This window comes from Salarias fasciatus, chromosome 6 (genome assembly GCF_902148845.1).
Source record: "Salarias fasciatus chromosome 6, fSalaFa1.1, whole genome shotgun sequence".
Lineage (NCBI taxonomy): Eukaryota > Metazoa > Chordata > Actinopteri > Blenniiformes > Blenniidae > Salarias > Salarias fasciatus.
This window is the reverse complement of record NC_043750.1, coordinates 24,446,371-24,465,991: the sequence shown is the minus strand read 5'-3', so window position 1 is coordinate 24,465,991 and position 19,621 is coordinate 24,446,371. Positions and strand designations below refer to the sequence as shown.

Genomic DNA, 19,621 nt, shown 5'->3' with positions numbered 1-19,621 from the left:
AGTGGGTGGGTCGGGGTGCAGTTTTAACTCAATAAGGGCACCGGACAAAGACTCATAAACTTACACTAGGAATTCTCACTGGCTCTATGTGTTCCTAATAAGGATATATGGGAGCTGGCTCTCCAAAAGGGACAGGATGTAGGTTTTTACAATGCTTCGCCTGTGTAGATGCCTGCAGGAAGTGACCACATAGATGTGCAAACATCCACACTCAGACATCCATACTGCATATCATCAGGTGTGGAGCAGCTAAGGACAACGTATGGGGGGGCGGTGAATGAGCTGATCAGGGAATTGACTCTCAGCCCTGTTATCCTGCTCCAGACAGACACTATGAGCGCACACACACACACACACACACACACACACACACACACACACACACACACACACACACACACACACACACCCAAGTATAGACGCAGGACAGGACAGCCATCCCTTTAAGAGGTCCTTTGGATGACGTCCATATAAGGAGATATTGGAGCAAGTCACATGGGGGGAAGAATGCACTGCTCAGGTCATGTGACCAGTCTTAGGAAATGAATGAATCTCCCTATTTAGGGTTGTTTGTGGGCTTGCTCCTGAAAGCTACTACCATTTATCTTGCTTCATGTTTGATCTGTTTGGAACAAGGGCAAAAAACTACATTTCTTCCTCGCACCCGCGTCTTGATTCCTTTCTGTCAGGAATTTCTCATTTTTTTCCTCTGAACACTCATGCCATTCGTTGATCCCTTTCAAAACTCCGCACGCGTGCATGACTCAAGCATGCATTGCAACACACATATACAAGCTCCCCGCCTGTATTGCTCACTCGGAGTCAGAGAAACTCTCAGGCCTGGCTCTGAGCTCTGACTAAGACCGTATATGGAAGAAGCCCAGCAGGTAGCTTCTGTCCGCTTTTCACTATCTCTCTCTCCCTCTCTCTCTCACTCACTCTCTCTCACACACACACACACAGACACACACACACACACCCTTGAACACCCAAACTCAGAATCACTTGCCTTCTCAATCTACCGCGTTTCCTGGGCCCTTTAATCATTTGCTTTGATTGTTTTTTTTTACATCACTCTCAATGAGTCATACAAGGTCATACCAGTCATTTATGGCATTGCATTCCAGCTGGGTGTCTGACACAACACTGGGAGGTGTGGCTCATGACTAGCATTTGTGTAATCGATTGAGAAACAAGAAGGTTGGACAGTTTTATTCCCCTTCAATACATAACCAAAGATACTAACTTCATAATAGAAAGGTACACCTGGAACCTGTTCAGAGTCTCAAGCCATCTGCACAGTTTAACACAGAAACACTTAGTTTTACTTATTTTAAAGGAAGTGACTGATTAAAAGAATATGTGGCCCCTCGGGGAGGTCACAGGTTTATTTGTGCCCAGCCCAAGCCATGAACACAGGAAGATCAGAGTTAACTTACACACTGTTGTTGATTCTGAAATGCCAGAGTTGGTATTGAAAAAGTTAAGTTCTGTGTTTGTGTGAAGTCAGCGTCGACAAGCTTTGAATGCAGCAGTGTTTAACACACTGATTGAACATGTGAGTCCACATGGACATTCCTGCTCAAAGTCAAAGCTTTCTTGAAATATTCAATCGGCAAAAATTGACAAAATTGACTCTTAAATATTCCTTAACCAAAATCTAATCAGTGTGTCCTTTGATTGATTTCCTAAGCACGTTGTGTTTTTTTTTTTTTAATATGAAAAGTGCATTATAAAGTTTGATTGATTGGAATTACATACACAATATCAATTTTCATACCACATACAGCCCAAATTGATTTTAATTAGGCCTGGGCAGTAAAGACTACATAATGTAATTTTATTCCTCCGAATAAAGGCAAAGACACAAGAAGGCATACCTTTCTGAAAACATTTAATGGTCCATTTTCACAAAATTTAAAATTTCAAAAGAAAGAAACGTGCTTTCTGAATCTTTAACAGTGTCTCTCTTTAAGCTCATTCTTTTAGTCACACAAATTCTGCAGCTTTAAGCCAACATTATTTCACAAACACCACTTTCATGCTGTAATATGGTTTGTAACAAAAGTAGAAGGTTTTTGCTGATGCAGAAATTGTCGCCATAAGAAGGTCACTTGTGGCTCTCAGCCTTGTGTATTGCCCCCTTGACCCAATGGAAAATTCAGGAATAGCATTAATTTCCTTTAAAAACTCGCAGCTGTTTTCTTTGTAACTTTCAAGATTTATACAAGGTCATTCCACAGTCAAACTGGATCCTCCTGCTGGTCGGTTTTGGGCTGGTGGGCCATATTTTTGATATCCTTGGCCTATTCTAAGCCTTACCACGTTATGGAAAGAAATTTATAGAAAGACAATATGTCTTATAAACAAACAAACAAAAAAAAAGGTTTTCTAACACTCAGTCAATGCAACTTTGGTTTTATGGTGACGTTATAAGACATTTCTCCAAACCAGTCTGGAAACTTCCCAAAAGTTTAAATTATTTAGGTAGGCTCCATGCAGAAAAAAGATTTGGTGTTTTATGCTGTGAATTGTTGGCACTTTTGATGTTTGTTAACCCTTTAGGAGAACTTAAGCAATACTGAAAAAAAGTCATTTTTCAATCTCAAAACATAATTTAAAGCACATGTATTCTTGCTCAAAGTAGAAATATTTATCAAAACTATAACTGCGTCACACAGACATACAGCCAGCTTCTGGACGCCGCACTGTAGATTCAAACTAAACAACAACTGTACAAACTTTTAAACTTATGTACACATTTACATTGTGTTTTACATATCTTTTAATTAACAACACATTCAGACGTTAGATTCACCGTACAAAAATCCACACAATAGCAAGTGAAGCAGGGCATATCTGGTTCTCCTTCACGGGTGTCAGGCAGTCCAGCTCCTCCCCAGATCTACCAGCTCCATGCCTTCGCAGTACGACCGCGGTCGTGACACCCTGACCTGGTTACACAGGGGAACAACACATTATCGCGTAATGAAAGTTGATACACGATTCTCTCCCTCCTAAACCCTTGAGCTCACCGCACGCATAGTCCAACACTCACTGTGGGTGTCCGGTGAGAGGCCAGTTGCTGCAGGAGTGGGAAGGGAGTCCAGTGAATGGGTTCGACCGGCCAGCTGCACACGGAGAGATCACTGGCCTTACCCGAGTCCAGCACACCATCCCCCACACTCATCTCACTCCCCCTCCAACCATACTGGGAGCTGCGAGGACACAGAGACCAAACCTGTTACCTGCACGGTCATTTATTTCTTCTTGTTCCAAACATTTTGCCTCAATACAAAATGTGTTTAGTTAAGAAATAACTGGACACGTAGTTTGATGACTGAGCTTGTAGAGGTGAATTACTAATATTTTCTATAAAAAGCCTTCATGCATGCTCTGGTGTGTCTTTTGTTTTTGTGTATCATTCATAGTATTGATCTCTCAATATCTCCACATCAACTGTTTATAGTTGAGGAACTCTTGTTTCCTTTCATCTCTCTCCTCAGTAAAACTCTGGGAATATCTCAAAATCAGCCCTCTATGCTGATTAACACACAGGAAGTTTCAGCCACGGAAAGGCCAGATATGTCCCTGAGGAGTTACAAGAAAAACTGGTCAAATAGCTCTCATATAACCGCTGTTGGGCACCAATGAATTTAATTTCAAATGTAAGCTCATATGGATGTTTCGTGCACTCTAGGCACATCCATTATTCAGAGGATCCTATGAGAATTCGGCCTTCGTGTAAACCCACTGCAAAGAAATCAGATGGAGAGCATCAAGGAGAAGGAACTGCGGACGCGAGACCAGTCTGGACGCAGAGAGCTGACAGATGGCGTTCGCATATGAAATTCTCACTACGAAGCACGGTGTGATGATGTGGGAGACGCCAGCATGGTGAGAATTCAAGACAAACTTGTCTGACACAACAATCTGCAGGGACACGTAATCCCATCTGGTTTACACTCCGGCGTGTTTCGACAGAATGAGCATAACACACACCTTCGGGATGTGAGGACTCTTTGGTCCAACTCAACCCATCTCTCATTCACAGTATTTCACTAAACAAAGACAGAGAGAAAAGCAGCCAACCAAAATTCAGCAATATGTGGGAACTATTTCTGGACTGCTGGAAAAGCTCCAGATGATGACACGAGGACTGAGTGAATGTGGAATGGTGTTACTGAGGGAAGAGGCGGCTTTTGATCTAAAAATGAGTTTAGACCAAACACCTCCAATATATAGATGCAGCTGAGAAAATTCAGTAAGTTTCAATAACATATTCACAGTTGTAAGTAAATGTTTCTTTTAGGAAAAACAAAAAATCCAGTTCAATATGCATTCTTTTCTAGTTATTGGGTTCCTTTACTATTAAATCTACCTTTATATATCAGACATGCCTCTTCCTTTTCACTTTAAAACACATCTTAAAACCTACTCTTTTTTTTTTTTACTTGCTTTTGACGCAGCATGAATCATTGATTTGATCTGTTTTTGTTGTTTTTAATCTGCTTTTATTTCTTTTAGTTGTATCTTATAGCTTTATTTCTTATGTTTTGAATCATACTTCTAATGTACAGAGTATTTTTTTAACCATGGTTGTGTGAAAGTTTTTTTTTTTTTAGATCTAAAGTTGGTATGGAATTAAAAACTTTCCACAAAAACCTAAAATTGCCCCACGTACTCATTTAGAGGCTTCAAACATCTGTCTGGCATTTGTTCCTTTTGCACTGTGATTTGGTCAACTTCCCCAGATTTGCTGGATTCTTGTGTTTTCTTTCGGAGGTCAGTTGACACTCATCGAAGCTGCAACTTCTGAACAGTGCAGCATTCTCTTTTCAACCATTCCTTTGTGCGGCTGGGTGTGTGTGTTTTGGCTCATTGTGCTGCACGAAAACAAAAAGTCTCCACCACAAAGTGAGTTTTCTGACACAGGTCACCACATTTCTGTCTGACTTGTCTCAGGTTTCAGTGCATCCAGAACGAGAAGGAGCGGAGCAGTCCCACAGCAAAGAACAGCAGACCAGAGAAACACTGCTTTAAGCGCCTTTCGGTTGACTTTGCCTCAGCCTATGAGAGCCAGCTGGGTTTGGCGTAAACCACAGACTGAGACAACTGTAGATTGATTCAGCTCTACATCAACCTGTGGGTTTCTTTTTCCCATGATTTGTAAAAACAATCACAGACTGCTTGCAATGATATTTCTTCTTGGCTCCACATCTAGAAAGAATTTAAAGGGATTTGTGACTGAAATGTATTGATGACAATACTATTGGTCACAATTTAAACATGTTTAAATTGAGTCCACATAAAATTATTTTATTTGCTCTTGATTACTTTGAAATATCTTCAGAATTGTTTCCAAACAATTTTGCATAAGATAAACACTGTGACATGTAAGTGATTATAACTGAGTGAGTGTTGTTGTGTACCTGTGAGGGTAGATGGTATTGATGTGTGTCCCGTGGCTGGGGCAGGTGGAGGCCAGCGACAGCGTGTCGTCGTGGTAACAGCAGGGGCGGTCGAGCGCCCGCAGATGCAGTAGGTCGTTGGAGCGCGCGAAGGCCGGATTGTCCAGCGAGTCTGCCGATCCCGCCCACGAGCGCAACCAGAAGCGACCCGACAGCTCGTCGAAGTGGTTGAACCTGCGATAGCTGCACACAACAAAGCCTGGGAAGTTTAAAAACAGTCATAATATGTGCTGTATTTGCTTATTGGTTCACTCTAATTCAACTATAATTTTTTGATATTTCTTTGACCAAATTAAACGGCTACATAAATGTAGCGAAATGAACAACAGTCCATCGTTACTATGAAGGGGAAACCCTTGAATCTTTGGAGGATGACTCTTACTAAACGGCACCATAATGTCCTCACGAGTAAGAGGTTTCTGTTTGAAACTGTCCACAAAGCTTCTCAGAGAGTTTTAGCGATGAACAAAGGACTCCTAAGATGAGAGGCGGGGTGGAGCTGACCCTGTTGTCATGGATGACATCAGGTTTCATGAATGAACTTACTATGTCTCGGTGACAGATGGAGCTCTGTGTCCGTATCAACACACACAGAAATATCTAGAAGAATAAATGCACTTACTATAATAATAACTCAAAGAGTTAGTGGAGAAATGGGTGCGGCGGTGTGGGTTGTTTAAAACACAAAATAATGCTACGATTAAGTTTTTTTTTCTACAAAAATAAGCCTAAATCACTATTGTTGTATTTTCAGTGATAGTTACATCAGCATGCAAATAGAGTATTTGACTGACAAATGAGCAGAGTCACTGCCTGATTCTCAAACCTTTGTAAAGCTTTAGCAGAGTTCAATGTCCAAATTATACTTTAATCGAGACAAACGTTCTGTTTATATAAAGAGTTCTTACTCAACAGAACCACCTTTAACCTTTGGACATTTTATGAATACAGCTCCTGAACTTGAGGGTTTGCTTTTCCCTGGAAACATGAGTGTCATCATCCTGCTTTTAAGGAGGCTCTCCTGATTTAAAGCTCAGCTTCAAACTTATCTCAGCCGTGACAGAGCAGGTATCTTTAGCATTAAATATGTACACAGTGAAACAAAATCCAACTGCCTCCTGTAGGGAGGGTACGGTTTTCACTGCTTCTGCAGTTCTTATTTGTTTGAATCCAAACATTTTAAGAAGAACTTAAATGACTCATTCACATATTAGAACTATCAAAACGTACAGTAACGTAGATGTGGTTAGGTCTCTTGTTAAATTACTGGTGAAAATAAATGGTCCACAGTATGTTTACCCTATGAAGGTTTTTTTCTTTAGAGGCGGAAAAAAATAAAATGTATCAATTCATCTGATTTGGAAAAGGGTTTCAGTTATATTTAAGATTGGTTTATCTCCAGGCACACTGCCTACCGGCTGAACATTCAGATTCATCCAGGCTGTTTGAGCACTTTCCAACAGAGAGCAGTGCAGCTCTCATCTTCAGCTTGTGGTTTGGCAGCGAGGCTGTGACACCTAGTGGAGATTCCTGGTCACTATTATCTCAGGGCCTCGGTTTTCCCTTTTGAGTCAAAAATAATTATTTCCTGGTTAATTTCCCATTCAGTTTTGTCTGTGAATTTTTCTGTATGTGAGATTTTACTGTAACATTTTAAACTCCACAGAAGAAGATAGAAAACGCCCTGTAAACTCAGAGTATTCTATCAAATTCCCCTAGTTTCTTTTTGGACTGAAAGAAAAATAAAATGCAAGTAAGAACAAGTACAAGTGCATACAAGTTTCAACCTGAAGCTCGACAGTCTCAGCTCATTTGTGAAGACATTGACAAATGACTGTGGCCCATATTAACAACATCATGTCATGATCTGAGCTGATGATTCCTAAATAAAAGTTACATTTAGCATGGAATAAAATGTAACATTCCTGTGTTGCTGTTTTTTTTTTTGTTTTTTGTTTTGTTTTTTGTAATTGAGAAACAAACAGTTAATATTTTAACATTTTTTCCCTGATGTCTGTAGTGCTTTTACAAACCAGACAACGCTCTGCTCCAATTTGACCTGAACTGTACTGAAGGGTGCAAAATGTGGAGGTCACAAGGGTTAAAGGCTGCTGACGTCAGACGTGACAGCGCTGTTCCAGTCTGACAACTCCTTCAAATGCAGACCACAAATGAATCCTCCATTTCCAATACTTTCTTGTGACCGTGTTTGCGTTCCACCAGTGCACATTACAAACTAAATAAATCAAAAGCCAACATAAATATATGACTTTTATTTTTTGTTGCTGCTAAATATATCAAGTTTGTTTAGCAAAGGTGCCACCAAATACAAAAGTGTCTTTTCCATTTTTGGTTGCTCGGTTGCATGTGCAGCGGTTTAACAAAACCAGTAGGCAAGATCTTTACTTGGTGTCAGAGTGTGTTGGTGTGTACCTGCTACGTGTCTGGTCCACTTTAGCCTGAATCAGGATGGCTCGGTATCGTCGTACTGCCACAAAGGCCAGGACGCCAATGACGGCCACTATAATGACGACCACGGCAAGACACGCTCCCACGAGGCGCGCTCGAGTCATCCTCACGTCGCACCTCCGCCCCATGTACCAGAAGTCGTCACCTGCGAGGCAGCTGACGTGCAAATCAAAAAAGAAATTTACAAAATAAATTACATATATGCACATATATATGGAGTGGAAGGAGAGGCGCATGAAACGAAGCTCTCACCGGCAAACGGGCAGCTGGCCGGGATGGTGCGTGCAGATCCCGTGGTGGTGGCAGTGGTCGAAGTGGCAAACGGAGGAACAGCTGTAGTTGGCGCTGCCGAGCTTGGATCTACATTTATAGCCTGCAGGACACTGCAGCAACCAACCGCACACTTCTCCCTGCAAACCTGGGGGGAATCAAAAATAATAAATAAAGCTGGTGAGACTGTGGATATTCTTCATTTCTTATTATGGGTGACATACTTTTAAATCCATTTTATCAACATTTGGATTATACAGAGTCGGAGCTGAAGAGAACATGCAAACTCCATATACACAGTTCTGAAACCAAAATGGCTCAGAATACATAACTATAAGTTCATTAGTATGTCGGGATTTCAGCTGGAAAACCTGAATTTAAATCTTTTTTATAAAATAGCAGACTCTCCAACACTGTTGGAAGCTGCTTGAACATGTGGTAACAGACAACGATGACAGGAGTCTGTATGCCAACATTTTCAAAACAATTTGAGGACATAAAACCCCTTCTTTGTCATGTATTGTCACATAAAAAGTATGGACACAATTGACGAGAGAAGATGGTTGCACTTGTGGAGTTGTGATGTAAATCAATGTAAATGCTCCGATAGACAAATAAGGGGTCTTATTTGTTCATGTGCTGTGGAAGAGAAAATGACCCACATATTGGGGTGTAAAGTGGATATATACTGTCAAAACCAGAAGAATTAAGATGGACGTATGGCATGGAACACCAGCTACAATGATAAAAAAAAACACCATTATACTGAAGATATGCAAATATTACCAGACAACTGTGTCTGCAACACTAATGGCTGAGACAGTCCTTTGATGGGATGTGAAATTGCAGCATCTTTATCCTTAGAAGTAGTCATAGTTCGGTTTTCATTCATGTGTTTTGATGAAATGTTGAGCCACTGTATTTGTATATGTGTATTTACACATGGATGTATATGATGGCAAACAACCACACTAAAAGGAAGGAGACAGCTGTTTTCCTCAGCAAAATGCTAGTCAGCCAGGGAGATAATGTGATTTGTTATAACTGAATTTATGGTGTTTAAATGAGTCTAATCTGTCTCCAACTGGGTTAACATAATAAAGAAATAGAGACTGGAATTTCCCTTCAGGTAAAAAAAGCTGCTGCTATTGATTATTAAATTGCCACTTTTTTTTTTTGAGAGAGAGAGAGAGAGAGAGAGAGAGAGAGAGAGAGAGAGAGAGAGAGAGAGAGAGAGAGAGAGAGAGAGAGAGAGAGAGAGAGAGAGAGAGAGAGAGAGAGAGAGAGAGAGAGAGAGAGACTACGATCAAAACTTGACATAAATACTGAAGACATGAAAAAGACTGACTTTAAACCTTCACAAGCGACCTACGCTTTAAGGCAGGCGTTATCAGCCTGTCGGTCAGCTCACCTCCAACCGTGATGTTGGTGATCCTGGATGATCTGAACGTCCTCCCCTCCCGCAGAGCCTGAGCCAGTCCTGTTTGCTCCAGCAGTGAAGTGGGTTCAGACACGCCGAGCCACTGCAGAGCCTCACTGGTTCTGAAGTTCACCAGACTCTGCACTGCATGGCCACTGAAACAACAGCAGGAAGGTCAAATCACTTTCTTCACATGTCCACTTTTCTTTTGTGAGATTTTTTTTAGTCCCATTGCATAATTCCCTCAATCCTGTTACTTTCAAATACAATTTCCAGAATTATTTTATGGTGACCATAATCTATGAAAATGAGGTACTTCCTGTGCCCTGCAAGGTAACCAAAGGTAAAGAGAAATCAGGGTTTGATTTCACAGAGGAAGTCACAAACAACTTTTCAGGTATTTCATTATAAACATAAAATTGTCTGATGAAATAAAAAGACAAAGCACCACTAAAATATCATAACAAATATTATACAACAAGAGCAATTGCTCTGTTTCACCTCCTGTTGCCTGAAATAGGAAAACTTGATTCATGTACACCTCCTCACCTGCTCCAGACTCCCAGCAGCCTGCTGAACCCCGGGGCTTTCTGCAGGTACGGTTCCACCTACAAAGACGTTGAAAGACTTGTTCCAGCTCTTAAAAGAAAAGTCATGAAGTGCTTTGAAAAAGTTGTTCTAAACTGTGAAAAAAAACCTCCAGGTTGGGAGCCACAGCTTCAAATATATTAATGTGTGTATTTTTCCTACAGTGAATCTGTGTTGAGGTAAAACCCCTCACCCAGGCAGCCGTTTCTTCCTCTAATCCAGCAGTGAAACTCGACTTGGAGTCTTCTACAACTATCTGCAGCAGCAGTTCAATGTACTCCGCTACACAGGAAAAAATCAAAACAATCATTATCACAGGCCTCAACAAGTAGTGACACATAAATGCTGCATGCACCGCACCTTTGATGACGACAGGCTGATCTGGCACAACGTAGAACTTGGGAGTTCCTGCAGAGCTCCAAATCAGTGTGGAAGTCACAGTTGAAGAAGCAAGCCCTGGATGGCTCTCCCTCCTGGGAGGTGGGGTTGTCTGGAGTACGCGGGGCTCTGCTGGTCCAGCTGTGGGAGTGTGTGAGGTTGTGCTGCTGACCATCCACTGCCAGCGCTCATCCCCTTGATTACTATTTTTCTCTCTTTTGCCATGATCCGACTGCGTCGTAATTGAAACCAGAGATGCGCGCGTCGTAGTTTCAACGTCGCGGTGATGTTCATCTGAACGGGAGCGTTCAGTAGGTGGTGAGAGAGACGGATGACCATCTGGTTGAGGTACCTGGGATATTTCAAAGGGCGTCGCTGTGGATTTGAGGTCCACAAAAGCCAGTTGCTTGGTGGAATCATTGACAGAGGAGGTTAAAGTGGTGTGTGAACTATCTGACAACTGAGTGTGTGTTCGGAGTGTGTGTGGAGATGTGGACAAACTAGACACCAAAAGAGGAACTGGGGTTGGTGAATTCGTGGGCAGGTCGTCGTCGATGTTTGTGTGAGTCTGGTGCACCATGTATGTTCCTTTGGTGGTTTCTGTGTTTTGGGCATCATCATTCGTCGTTAGCGATGCCCTGGTTATGAAAGAAGTCTGTCCACTGTCTGTGCTAACAACAGGAGAGGTGGAGATTGTATTAATAGCTGTGTCTGCATTCGTGAGATTCCTTTGTGTGCTTTCTGCGTCTTTGTTGCCTGCCGGCGTGATGAATGATGAGGATAAGTAGGGAAAGTCTGAGACGCTCTCTGTACTCGGCTCAGCATTTGTTTGACTCTCAGGGAAAGAAATGAGCGCATCAAGCACCTCCGTGTTTTCAAACTTCTCTGACAGCTCTATTCCAGGAGTCTGAACAGTAACGTCTGAGGTGGCTGATACAAATGAATCACGTTGGCTTGTGTTTGGATGAACTGATGCAGCTTCTGTGGTGTTAACAGCAGTGTCAATCTCTGAGGCCTGGGGAGTGGATGAACAAGTCCTGCTGGGGCTTTGAGAAGCGGAAGCGGACTCTGAAGCTGAAGTGGGGTCGGTATAAGCATGGCTGCTGTGCGAGTCGTCCTGAAGAGGTTTGAGGGAAGACTTTAAAGGGCTGGAGGTGGTGGAAGAGGAAAGATCGGAGCTCACCCTGTCAGTGTTTCGCAGGCTCCTCCAGGGATGAGCTGGTTTATCTCTGTGCGTCCCCACAACAGCGACATCTTGTGAAATAACAGTGGTGTCGCTTTCTACTACTGTCTGTGAAGGTAGCTCTCGGCCAGAAGATGTGATCAGTGGGACGCTGCCGGAGACGCTCTGGTCAGTTTCAGTAGTCATGTGCTTGTATGTGTGTTTGGGTGTTTGGCTGGATGTGTGTCTTTGCATATCTGTGTGAAACATAGTGTGGAAACTCAGAGTCGTTTCTGTTTGGGCAGGAGGGGTCTCATTTATAGGGTATGTGGAGTTTGTATTGAGTTCGGGATCAAAATATGGGTGTGTTCTTTCTCTGGCAGTAACTGGAGCATCAGTGAGGTGAGCAGCTCCAGATGTATCCGCTTCATTGTTTGGTTTTTCCTCAGGAAGAGGGAGAGTTTCCCTATCAGTTCGCCCAGCGACAGACAGACCCTGCTGGGCTGAGGTGGGAAGCACCGTCACCGGGTCCTGAGTAGAGCCGTTCGAAGGACACCGAGGATCGGAACTAGACTCCAGACCTTCACATAGGTGACCTCTGCCCCCCTCTGTGCTTTTTACTGTCTCCTGACCAATAGGAGCTGGACTTGTAAAGCTGGTTCCTGTCTGAGCCCAGCCAGTGAGGTCTTGGTCTGGTTGGTGAGTCAAGCGGCCATCCGAGGAATTCCTCTCATCTTCCTGGACTGGTCAACCAGGAACAAACAAAAAACAGGAGAGAGGGACAGGGTGAGGAGAGACAAAGTGAAAACCAAATCAACAGAACATTCGCCCAGCACACACAGCATGAAAACCTCATTTCACACATTTATGGCTCTGATTACGTATTAGACAACACATTTTCACTGAACGCTTAGCTCCATAACACACATGCCTGGATAATCTTGTGTTTCTGAACACAAGGACATTTTTTATTCTGAAACTAGGTGGACAACATGACCACAAACACTACTCAAAACAAGTCTGAACCAAATGCCATTACAGCAATTAGATTAAACTCCCGTGATAAGACAACCTGCAGGCCAGTGGGTCATACGCACTCAATCAAATAAACTCCATACTGGAGGCTTTCTCACCAGAATAAGCCAACTGAACTACATTTGACGAGTGTCCTTCCCCTGTCCACGTGAGTGCTGCTTGGTTTCTGTGACAGCCGAAGAGCACAGCCGTCCTCCCGCTTTCCAGGGCCTGATTTTTCTCCTTCAAGATGCATCGCACCCATACGCTCGAGCCACTTCCTGACCATTCTGGTTTTAAAAGTACCGTCTTCCCTGCAGGGATCTCTATCATCCACGTGCACACTGAAAGCTGTAAGGCTCTGTCAGACTCTCGCTTCATAGAATGGAATCTGCCAATGTCTGTAAAAAGTTCAGGTAAAGTGAGATTGATGTGGCCAGCAGGTTCCTGGTCCAGTCTGACATGCCCACCGCAGTGGTGCTGTGACGAAGCCCATGTTTTATCTGAGGAGAGAAAGACGGTGCTGATCAAAGAGATTAATAAACTCCACCTTTAATCTCCCAAACACTGCAGGATTCGACAGAAAAGACTATTTTCTGATTAAGATCATTGAAGGAATACACTGAGAAAACATTCACAAACAAAGCACCAGATAGTGAATTAAGACTAAATCTATATTTGTTTCGGAATATTATACCTCATCGATCCCTCATGGGGAAATGTTTTCTCTGCATTATTTGTTGCAACAGTGTGGCACCCATGACTGGTTGGGATTATGGATCTTTCACAGGGATACAAAGTGGGCAACCTTTTGACATGAGATCTGAGCCTATGTGACCTTCTGATCCCAATCCTGCTTGTCTAAACTCTAGTTCACAAAATACCAGATCATGCCACAATTTAATTATGTCAATTCTCAACACCAATGCAATGACAACTAACCAGGAAGTGGGAAACTTTCCACATTAGCATGGGAAAAATATTCAACTAAAGACTAAACATCATGACTGGAAGTGATGTAGATGCCACTCAAACAAACTTGGAGGAAGTATTTCCAAATGATGCCCTCTCTGAGAAATTAAACTCAATTTACAGTTAAAGCGAAACTAGCCAGTCTTCTTTAGCGCAGTCCACATAATGGAAACTGCAAAGGGAAAAAAAGACTTCACAAGCATAATTTTTTCAATCTTTTAATTTGTATGAAAAATGATAAGATTTTACATTATTTATCATCAGAGTTCTTTGTTGTTTTTTTTTTTTGTTTTTTTTTTTAACAACCTGGAAACTGGGAAATGGGACTTTCCCAGCTGTTTTCTTTCAGTGTAAACAAAAACAACATTACATAAGTTACTGATAGTAGAACAACACTATTCAGAAGCTGATTTACAGAAAATATTGATAAACCGTTAATTGTGTCACAACTGAATTGAGTAATCTCACAATATTGACAGTGTAGCGGGCAGATGCATTTTCCTACCTGTTGTGGTGATAAAAAGCAACACACAGGCGATGAGCTGCATTTCCACTGCTGAGACATTTCACTGTTGATCCTAAATCCATACAGTCTTTCTCTTTGCACAGCCAGTCTCCGCACGCAGTGACGACGACGAACAGCAAACTGCGCAGGGAGTAAAATGACCTCCAGTCCTCCCGCCGGACGGTCCCCGCGCAGCGTCACAAACTTTCCTCCATCATCATTTCCTCGGAGCGGAAACGTCCGCAGAGCCGACACCTAATGAGGCACACGTGTGGGGCTGGGACAGACATTTACACCGCCTGCAGGCTGCGTCCTGTGACCACTGAAGCGTCTCCGAAGATGAGAAGGAGGGAAATAATGTAACGGCCGAGACAGACGCTGGTTTTATTTTACATGGTGTTTAAAAGGTGAACACAGGAAGCCCTCATCCACAGGAGGCTCGGAGACATGAGAGGGGACACTTCATTAGAGCTCTTCAGGCTCACACCCCACTGGGGGAACTGACACCTCCAGGTTGAGGCTTCAGGCTTCCACACGCACAAATCACATGATTTGTGTTTTGTCCTTCTATTGATGCATAATTTTTCTAAATACTGTGTGTAGGTTCTTGTGTTCTTGTGAGGACCAAAACTTTAGAATGGGGACTGTTGTCAGTGTGGAGACACACACTGAGGCTGTGTCATTAATGTAAAGCTAAAACAGAATAAATACAGGGAAATATACGATGATACAAAGATACTCTTTCATAGGAAAGCAGTAGTTCTCAATGTAAAACATTTGAAGCAAAAATATCTACTTCAATGAGTGTTGTATATCAGGTTTTAAATTATCATTATATTGTACCTAAATGAAATATGTTATGAGCTTTTTGACAATCATCAAAATGTAATTAAATTGATGTGTTTATCCTATCTGAAAAAGCATTACGAGAGAAATAGAATTTACACATGCACTGACAGATTTAGGACTCAAGTCAAGCAAACAGGAATTAGAATACTCTCACAACCAGATTAAACATACAGTCTTAGAAAATACTCATTGTTTAGAGATGATTCATCCAGTTCCAGTGTCACTGAAATCTGAGAAATTTATTGAAGACATGTATTTTCCAGATATCCCTTTCAAATGCCTATGAAAGGCACACAAATCCAGCCAGTATTAATGAATGGAACATTATTTCAATGGCACATTTCAACACCAGAAATATTACACAATGCTGTATAATTATCATAAAAAATAACATACAAACAATCAATTCAATTCAATTCAATTCAATTCAATTCAATTCAATTCAATTCAATTCAATTCAATTCAGCTTTATTTATGAAGTGCCAATTACAACATAGTTGTTTCTAGACACTTTTACAGGGCAGACCCAACAGGTCAACATGAGCAAGCATAAGCGACCGTGGAAAGGAAAAACTCTCTTTCAACAAGTAGAAACCTTTGCAGAACCAGGCCCAGAGGTGGTGGCTTTCTGCTATTCCTGTTGGGGTGAGGGGACAGAAAGAGAAGGAGATAGGACAGACAATTTCTTGTATCTACATTTCATGTATAAACAGAGATTACATAGGCTACAAGAGGAAGAATCATCAGCGACACGTAGTACAAGAATGGAATTACATTGAAACAAGATAGAATAGAATAGAATAGAATAGAATAGAATAGAATAGCATAGAAGACTTTATTAATCTCAGAGAGGAGAAATTTAGCGGAGCAAAAAGGGACATAGAACACACAGAACACACAGGGGGTTGCTAAAAAGTTATGAAAGGTGCAGTAAGAACAAGTGATCATGCAATCGTACTAGTAGACGGCTAAAAGACAAGGAACATCTAACTGTATGTACACTATGAATCTTAAAGTATAACAGGAACTATATATATATATATATATATATATATATATATATATATATATATATATATATATATATATATATATATATATATATATATATATATTAGGAGTGTAACGGTATTTGTATTCATCCCGTACCGTCACGGTACGGGGGTCACGTTTCGGCACACACAATCACACGATGAATACACCAGTGAGTAAAAAAAAAAAAAAAAAAAATTCCAACCTTAGATGGCGGTAATGAGCCTAAAAGCTGCCGGCAACCACCATTATCACAGAAGAAGAAGAAGTAGAACAAGCAGGTCCAAACATGAACAAACAAAGAAGAAAGTCCAAGTGGAATGAGAGCTGCAGCGTGTGGCGGAGCGGATTAAACGGGAGAGTATTTGTTCCGCGTGTGTTCCCTCATAAGGAGTGACGTGTGATGTGCCAGTAAACGGGAAGCAGCACAGTCAAAAAACCAGCAGAGAACGCCACGGTGGTGGAAAAACACTTTTTTAATCTAAAACCCCGACATAAAAACCATTGGAGAGGCGAGATGGAACCAAATCGCGCAACAGCGAGTTGTATAAAGAGCTCTATAGCAGAATACGAGCGATCGCCGGCTGGTGTTATGGATTAACTGGTTCCCGTGTTAACGAATGACAGAGGAGGTCTGTGTAAACACATGCTGATTACAGCAGTTGTTAAAGTAAGACTCACAAAAGACTTTAAACGTATACACTCACTGTAACTGTCGATAACCGACGTTCGCCAGAACGACTAGATGTTTCAGTCATTATTGGTCACAAGTTAACACGGGCACCAGTTAATTCGAAACATCGGCATGCGGCGCAGAGCTCACACCGAGACGTGCTGCTCCGCACGGCGGTGCTGCGGTCAGGGGAGCAGCCGCTCCTTCAGCAGCATATCATGGAGATTTTGGGACATTATTTGAGCAGATATCAGCAGATAAAAACTCTCTGCTTGGCGCTGAGGACTGCTGCTGCAGAGATGAAGACCTGCAAGTTCCTCGTGAGACTTTGTGCGCATGGATGCTTTGTATGCTGTACATGAATACACTCGCGTTTAATACTATTGTTTACAATCGGATTGAAAAAACACCATGCAAACTGGGCCAATAATGTGTCGCATGGGAAAGCTTGGGAAAAATGTTCTGGTACATTTGTGAGCTTTTTTTACTTTTTCCCCACTGTACCGAAAAACGTACCGAACCGTGACCCTTACACCGAGGTACGTACCGTACCGTGGCTTTTGTGTACCGTTACACCCCTAATATATATATATATATATATATATATATATATATATACAATGGGGGAAATAAGTATTGAACGCATTAACTGTTTTGTCATTACATTTATTTCCAAAGATGCAATTCATGTGACATTTCTTCCAGACACTGGTATTAACTCAAATAATCCACACATGAAAAGAAATCACAACATTCAAATCCATAAATAGTGATTATGTGGAATTAAGTGCAATAACACAGGAAAAAAGTATTGAACACACCATGGGAAAGCTGTATAGTTTGTCAAGGAAAGGCACCATACCATCTCACACCTGAAAGTAATTAGTCTTTGTACTTCCTATAAGTGCAAACCAACATCAGCTGGGTTAGTGCTAATTGATGGCCCTATAAACAGGTTGTTTTTTCGCCAAGTAGTCAAACAAGACACATCTCATGATGGGTAAAAGCAAGGAGCTCTCTCAAGACCTTCGCAGCCTGATTGTTGCTCAGCATCAGAATGGAACTGGTTACAGACTTATCTCAAAGAATCTGAGTATTCCAGTAAGCACCGTTGGGGCCATTATCCGCAAGTGGAAGAAGCATCACCTTATCATCAACAGGCCGCGCACAGGACCTCCTCGCAAGATTTCTGACCAGGGAGTCAGAAAGATGGTCAGAAGAGTTCTCAAAGAGCCAAGGACCACCCGGAAAGCACTCCAGCAAGACATGGAGGCAGCAGGTACAAGTGTTACAGAGAAAACGATAGGCAATGCACCCAACCGCCATGGCCTCTATGGACGCTCAGCCCGCAAGACTCCGTTCCTCAAAAAAAGGCATGTTGAAGCTCGTCTAAAGTTTGCTAAACAGCATCTGGATAAGCCTGTGGAATACTGGGAGAATGTTGTCTGGTCAGATGAGACCAAAATTGAACTTTTTGGCTGTCATACTACACACCATGTTTGGAGGAGAAATGGCACTGCACATCACCCAAATAACACTATACCAACAGTGAAGTTTGGTGGTGGAAACATCATGGCATGGGGTTGTTTCTCATCTCGTGGTACTGGCAGACTTCATATAATTGAAGGAGCAATGAATGGAAACATCTATCGGCAAATTCTTGAGATGAACCTCCTGCCATCCACCAGGATGAAGAAGATGAGACGGGGCTGGACCTTTCAACAGGACAACGATCCGAAGCACACGGCAAAGTTGACTCTCAAATGGTTGAAAAAAAAGAAAATCAATGTGTTAGAATGGCCCAGTCAATCACCTGACTTAAATCCGATCGAACATTTGTGGAAAGAACTAAAGATAAGGGTTCACCAGAGGGCACCAAAGAATATTCAGGATTTGAAGACAATCTGTGCGGAGGAATGGGCAAAAATCACACCTGAGCAGTGTGGGCGATTAGTTCATACATACAACAAGCGTCTGGAAGCAGTCATTGCAAACAAAGGCTTCTCCACAAAGTATTAAACGAGTCTCAGATAGTGTGTTCAATACTTTTTTCCTGTGTTATTGCACTTAATTCCACATAATCACTATTTATGGATTTGAATGTTGTGATTTCTTTTCATGTGTGGATTATTTGAGTTAATACCAGTGTCTGGAAGAAATGTCACATGAATTGCATCTTTGGAAATAAATGTAATGACAAAACAGTTAATGCGTTCAATACTTATTTCCCCCATTGTATATATATATATATATATATATATATATATATATATATATATATATATATATGTGTACAGTGTGTTGGTGTTGTGGGACCAGTCCAGTTTATTGTTGAGGTGAACACCCAGGTACTTGAAACTGTCCACTGTTTCGATGTCCTCCCCCTGGATGTTCACCGGTGGGTGTGGAAGTGTCCTCCTGAAGTCAATCACCATCTCCTTCGTCTTACTGGTGTTCAAGCACAGGTGGTTGCGCTCACACCAGTCCAAAAGTCAATGATGACCGACCGGTATTCCAGCTCGTTCCCCTCCAACAATCTGATAATTTATCACCTGATAATGATCAGCTGTCATTATCATATTCACAAGGGAACATTCGGAGTTAAGAAATATGATGATTAAATATAATTTATGGAAAAATTAGAGCATTTTTGCCAAGAACTTTGTCACTAATTTGAAGCTAAAGCAGACTGAGGTAAATATGGATTGCATAAAACTCCACACAGCCTTCTCATTTTAAAAGTTTGCTGTATCCTAATTACTACTAATTGCAACCAGTTAAAAAGAGATGCATATTTAATAAAGAAGCTATTCTCACT

The 19,621-nt window shown here is 41.8% G+C and overlaps 1 protein-coding gene across 2 annotated transcripts; it reads right to left on the bottom strand.

The window, feature by feature from the left end:
- Window positions 1-1,883: 1,883 nt before the first annotated feature.
- On the bottom strand, window positions 1,884-14,413 carry LOC115391012 (serine-rich adhesin for platelets). 2 transcript variants are annotated; one of them, XM_030095097.1, is made up of 11 exons: window positions 14,250-14,413; window positions 12,892-13,275; window positions 10,579-12,501; window positions 10,412-10,500; window positions 10,180-10,238; window positions 9,622-9,785; window positions 8,193-8,358; window positions 7,905-8,096; window positions 5,433-5,654; window positions 3,059-3,218; window positions 1,884-2,954 (listed from the first exon to the last, which is right to left on the bottom strand). In XM_030095097.1, the coding sequence occupies exons 1-11, from the start codon at window positions 14,290-14,292 to the stop codon at window positions 2,880-2,882; spliced, it is 3,477 nt and encodes a 1,158-aa protein (XP_029950957.1). In that variant the 5' UTR covers window positions 14,293-14,413; the 3' UTR covers window positions 1,884-2,879. The 2 variants fall into 2 exon arrangements, with proteins under 2 accessions (XP_029950957.1, XP_029950958.1); XM_030095098.1 differs by lacking the exon at window positions 12,892-13,275.
- Window positions 14,414-19,621: the final 5,208 nt, after the last annotated feature.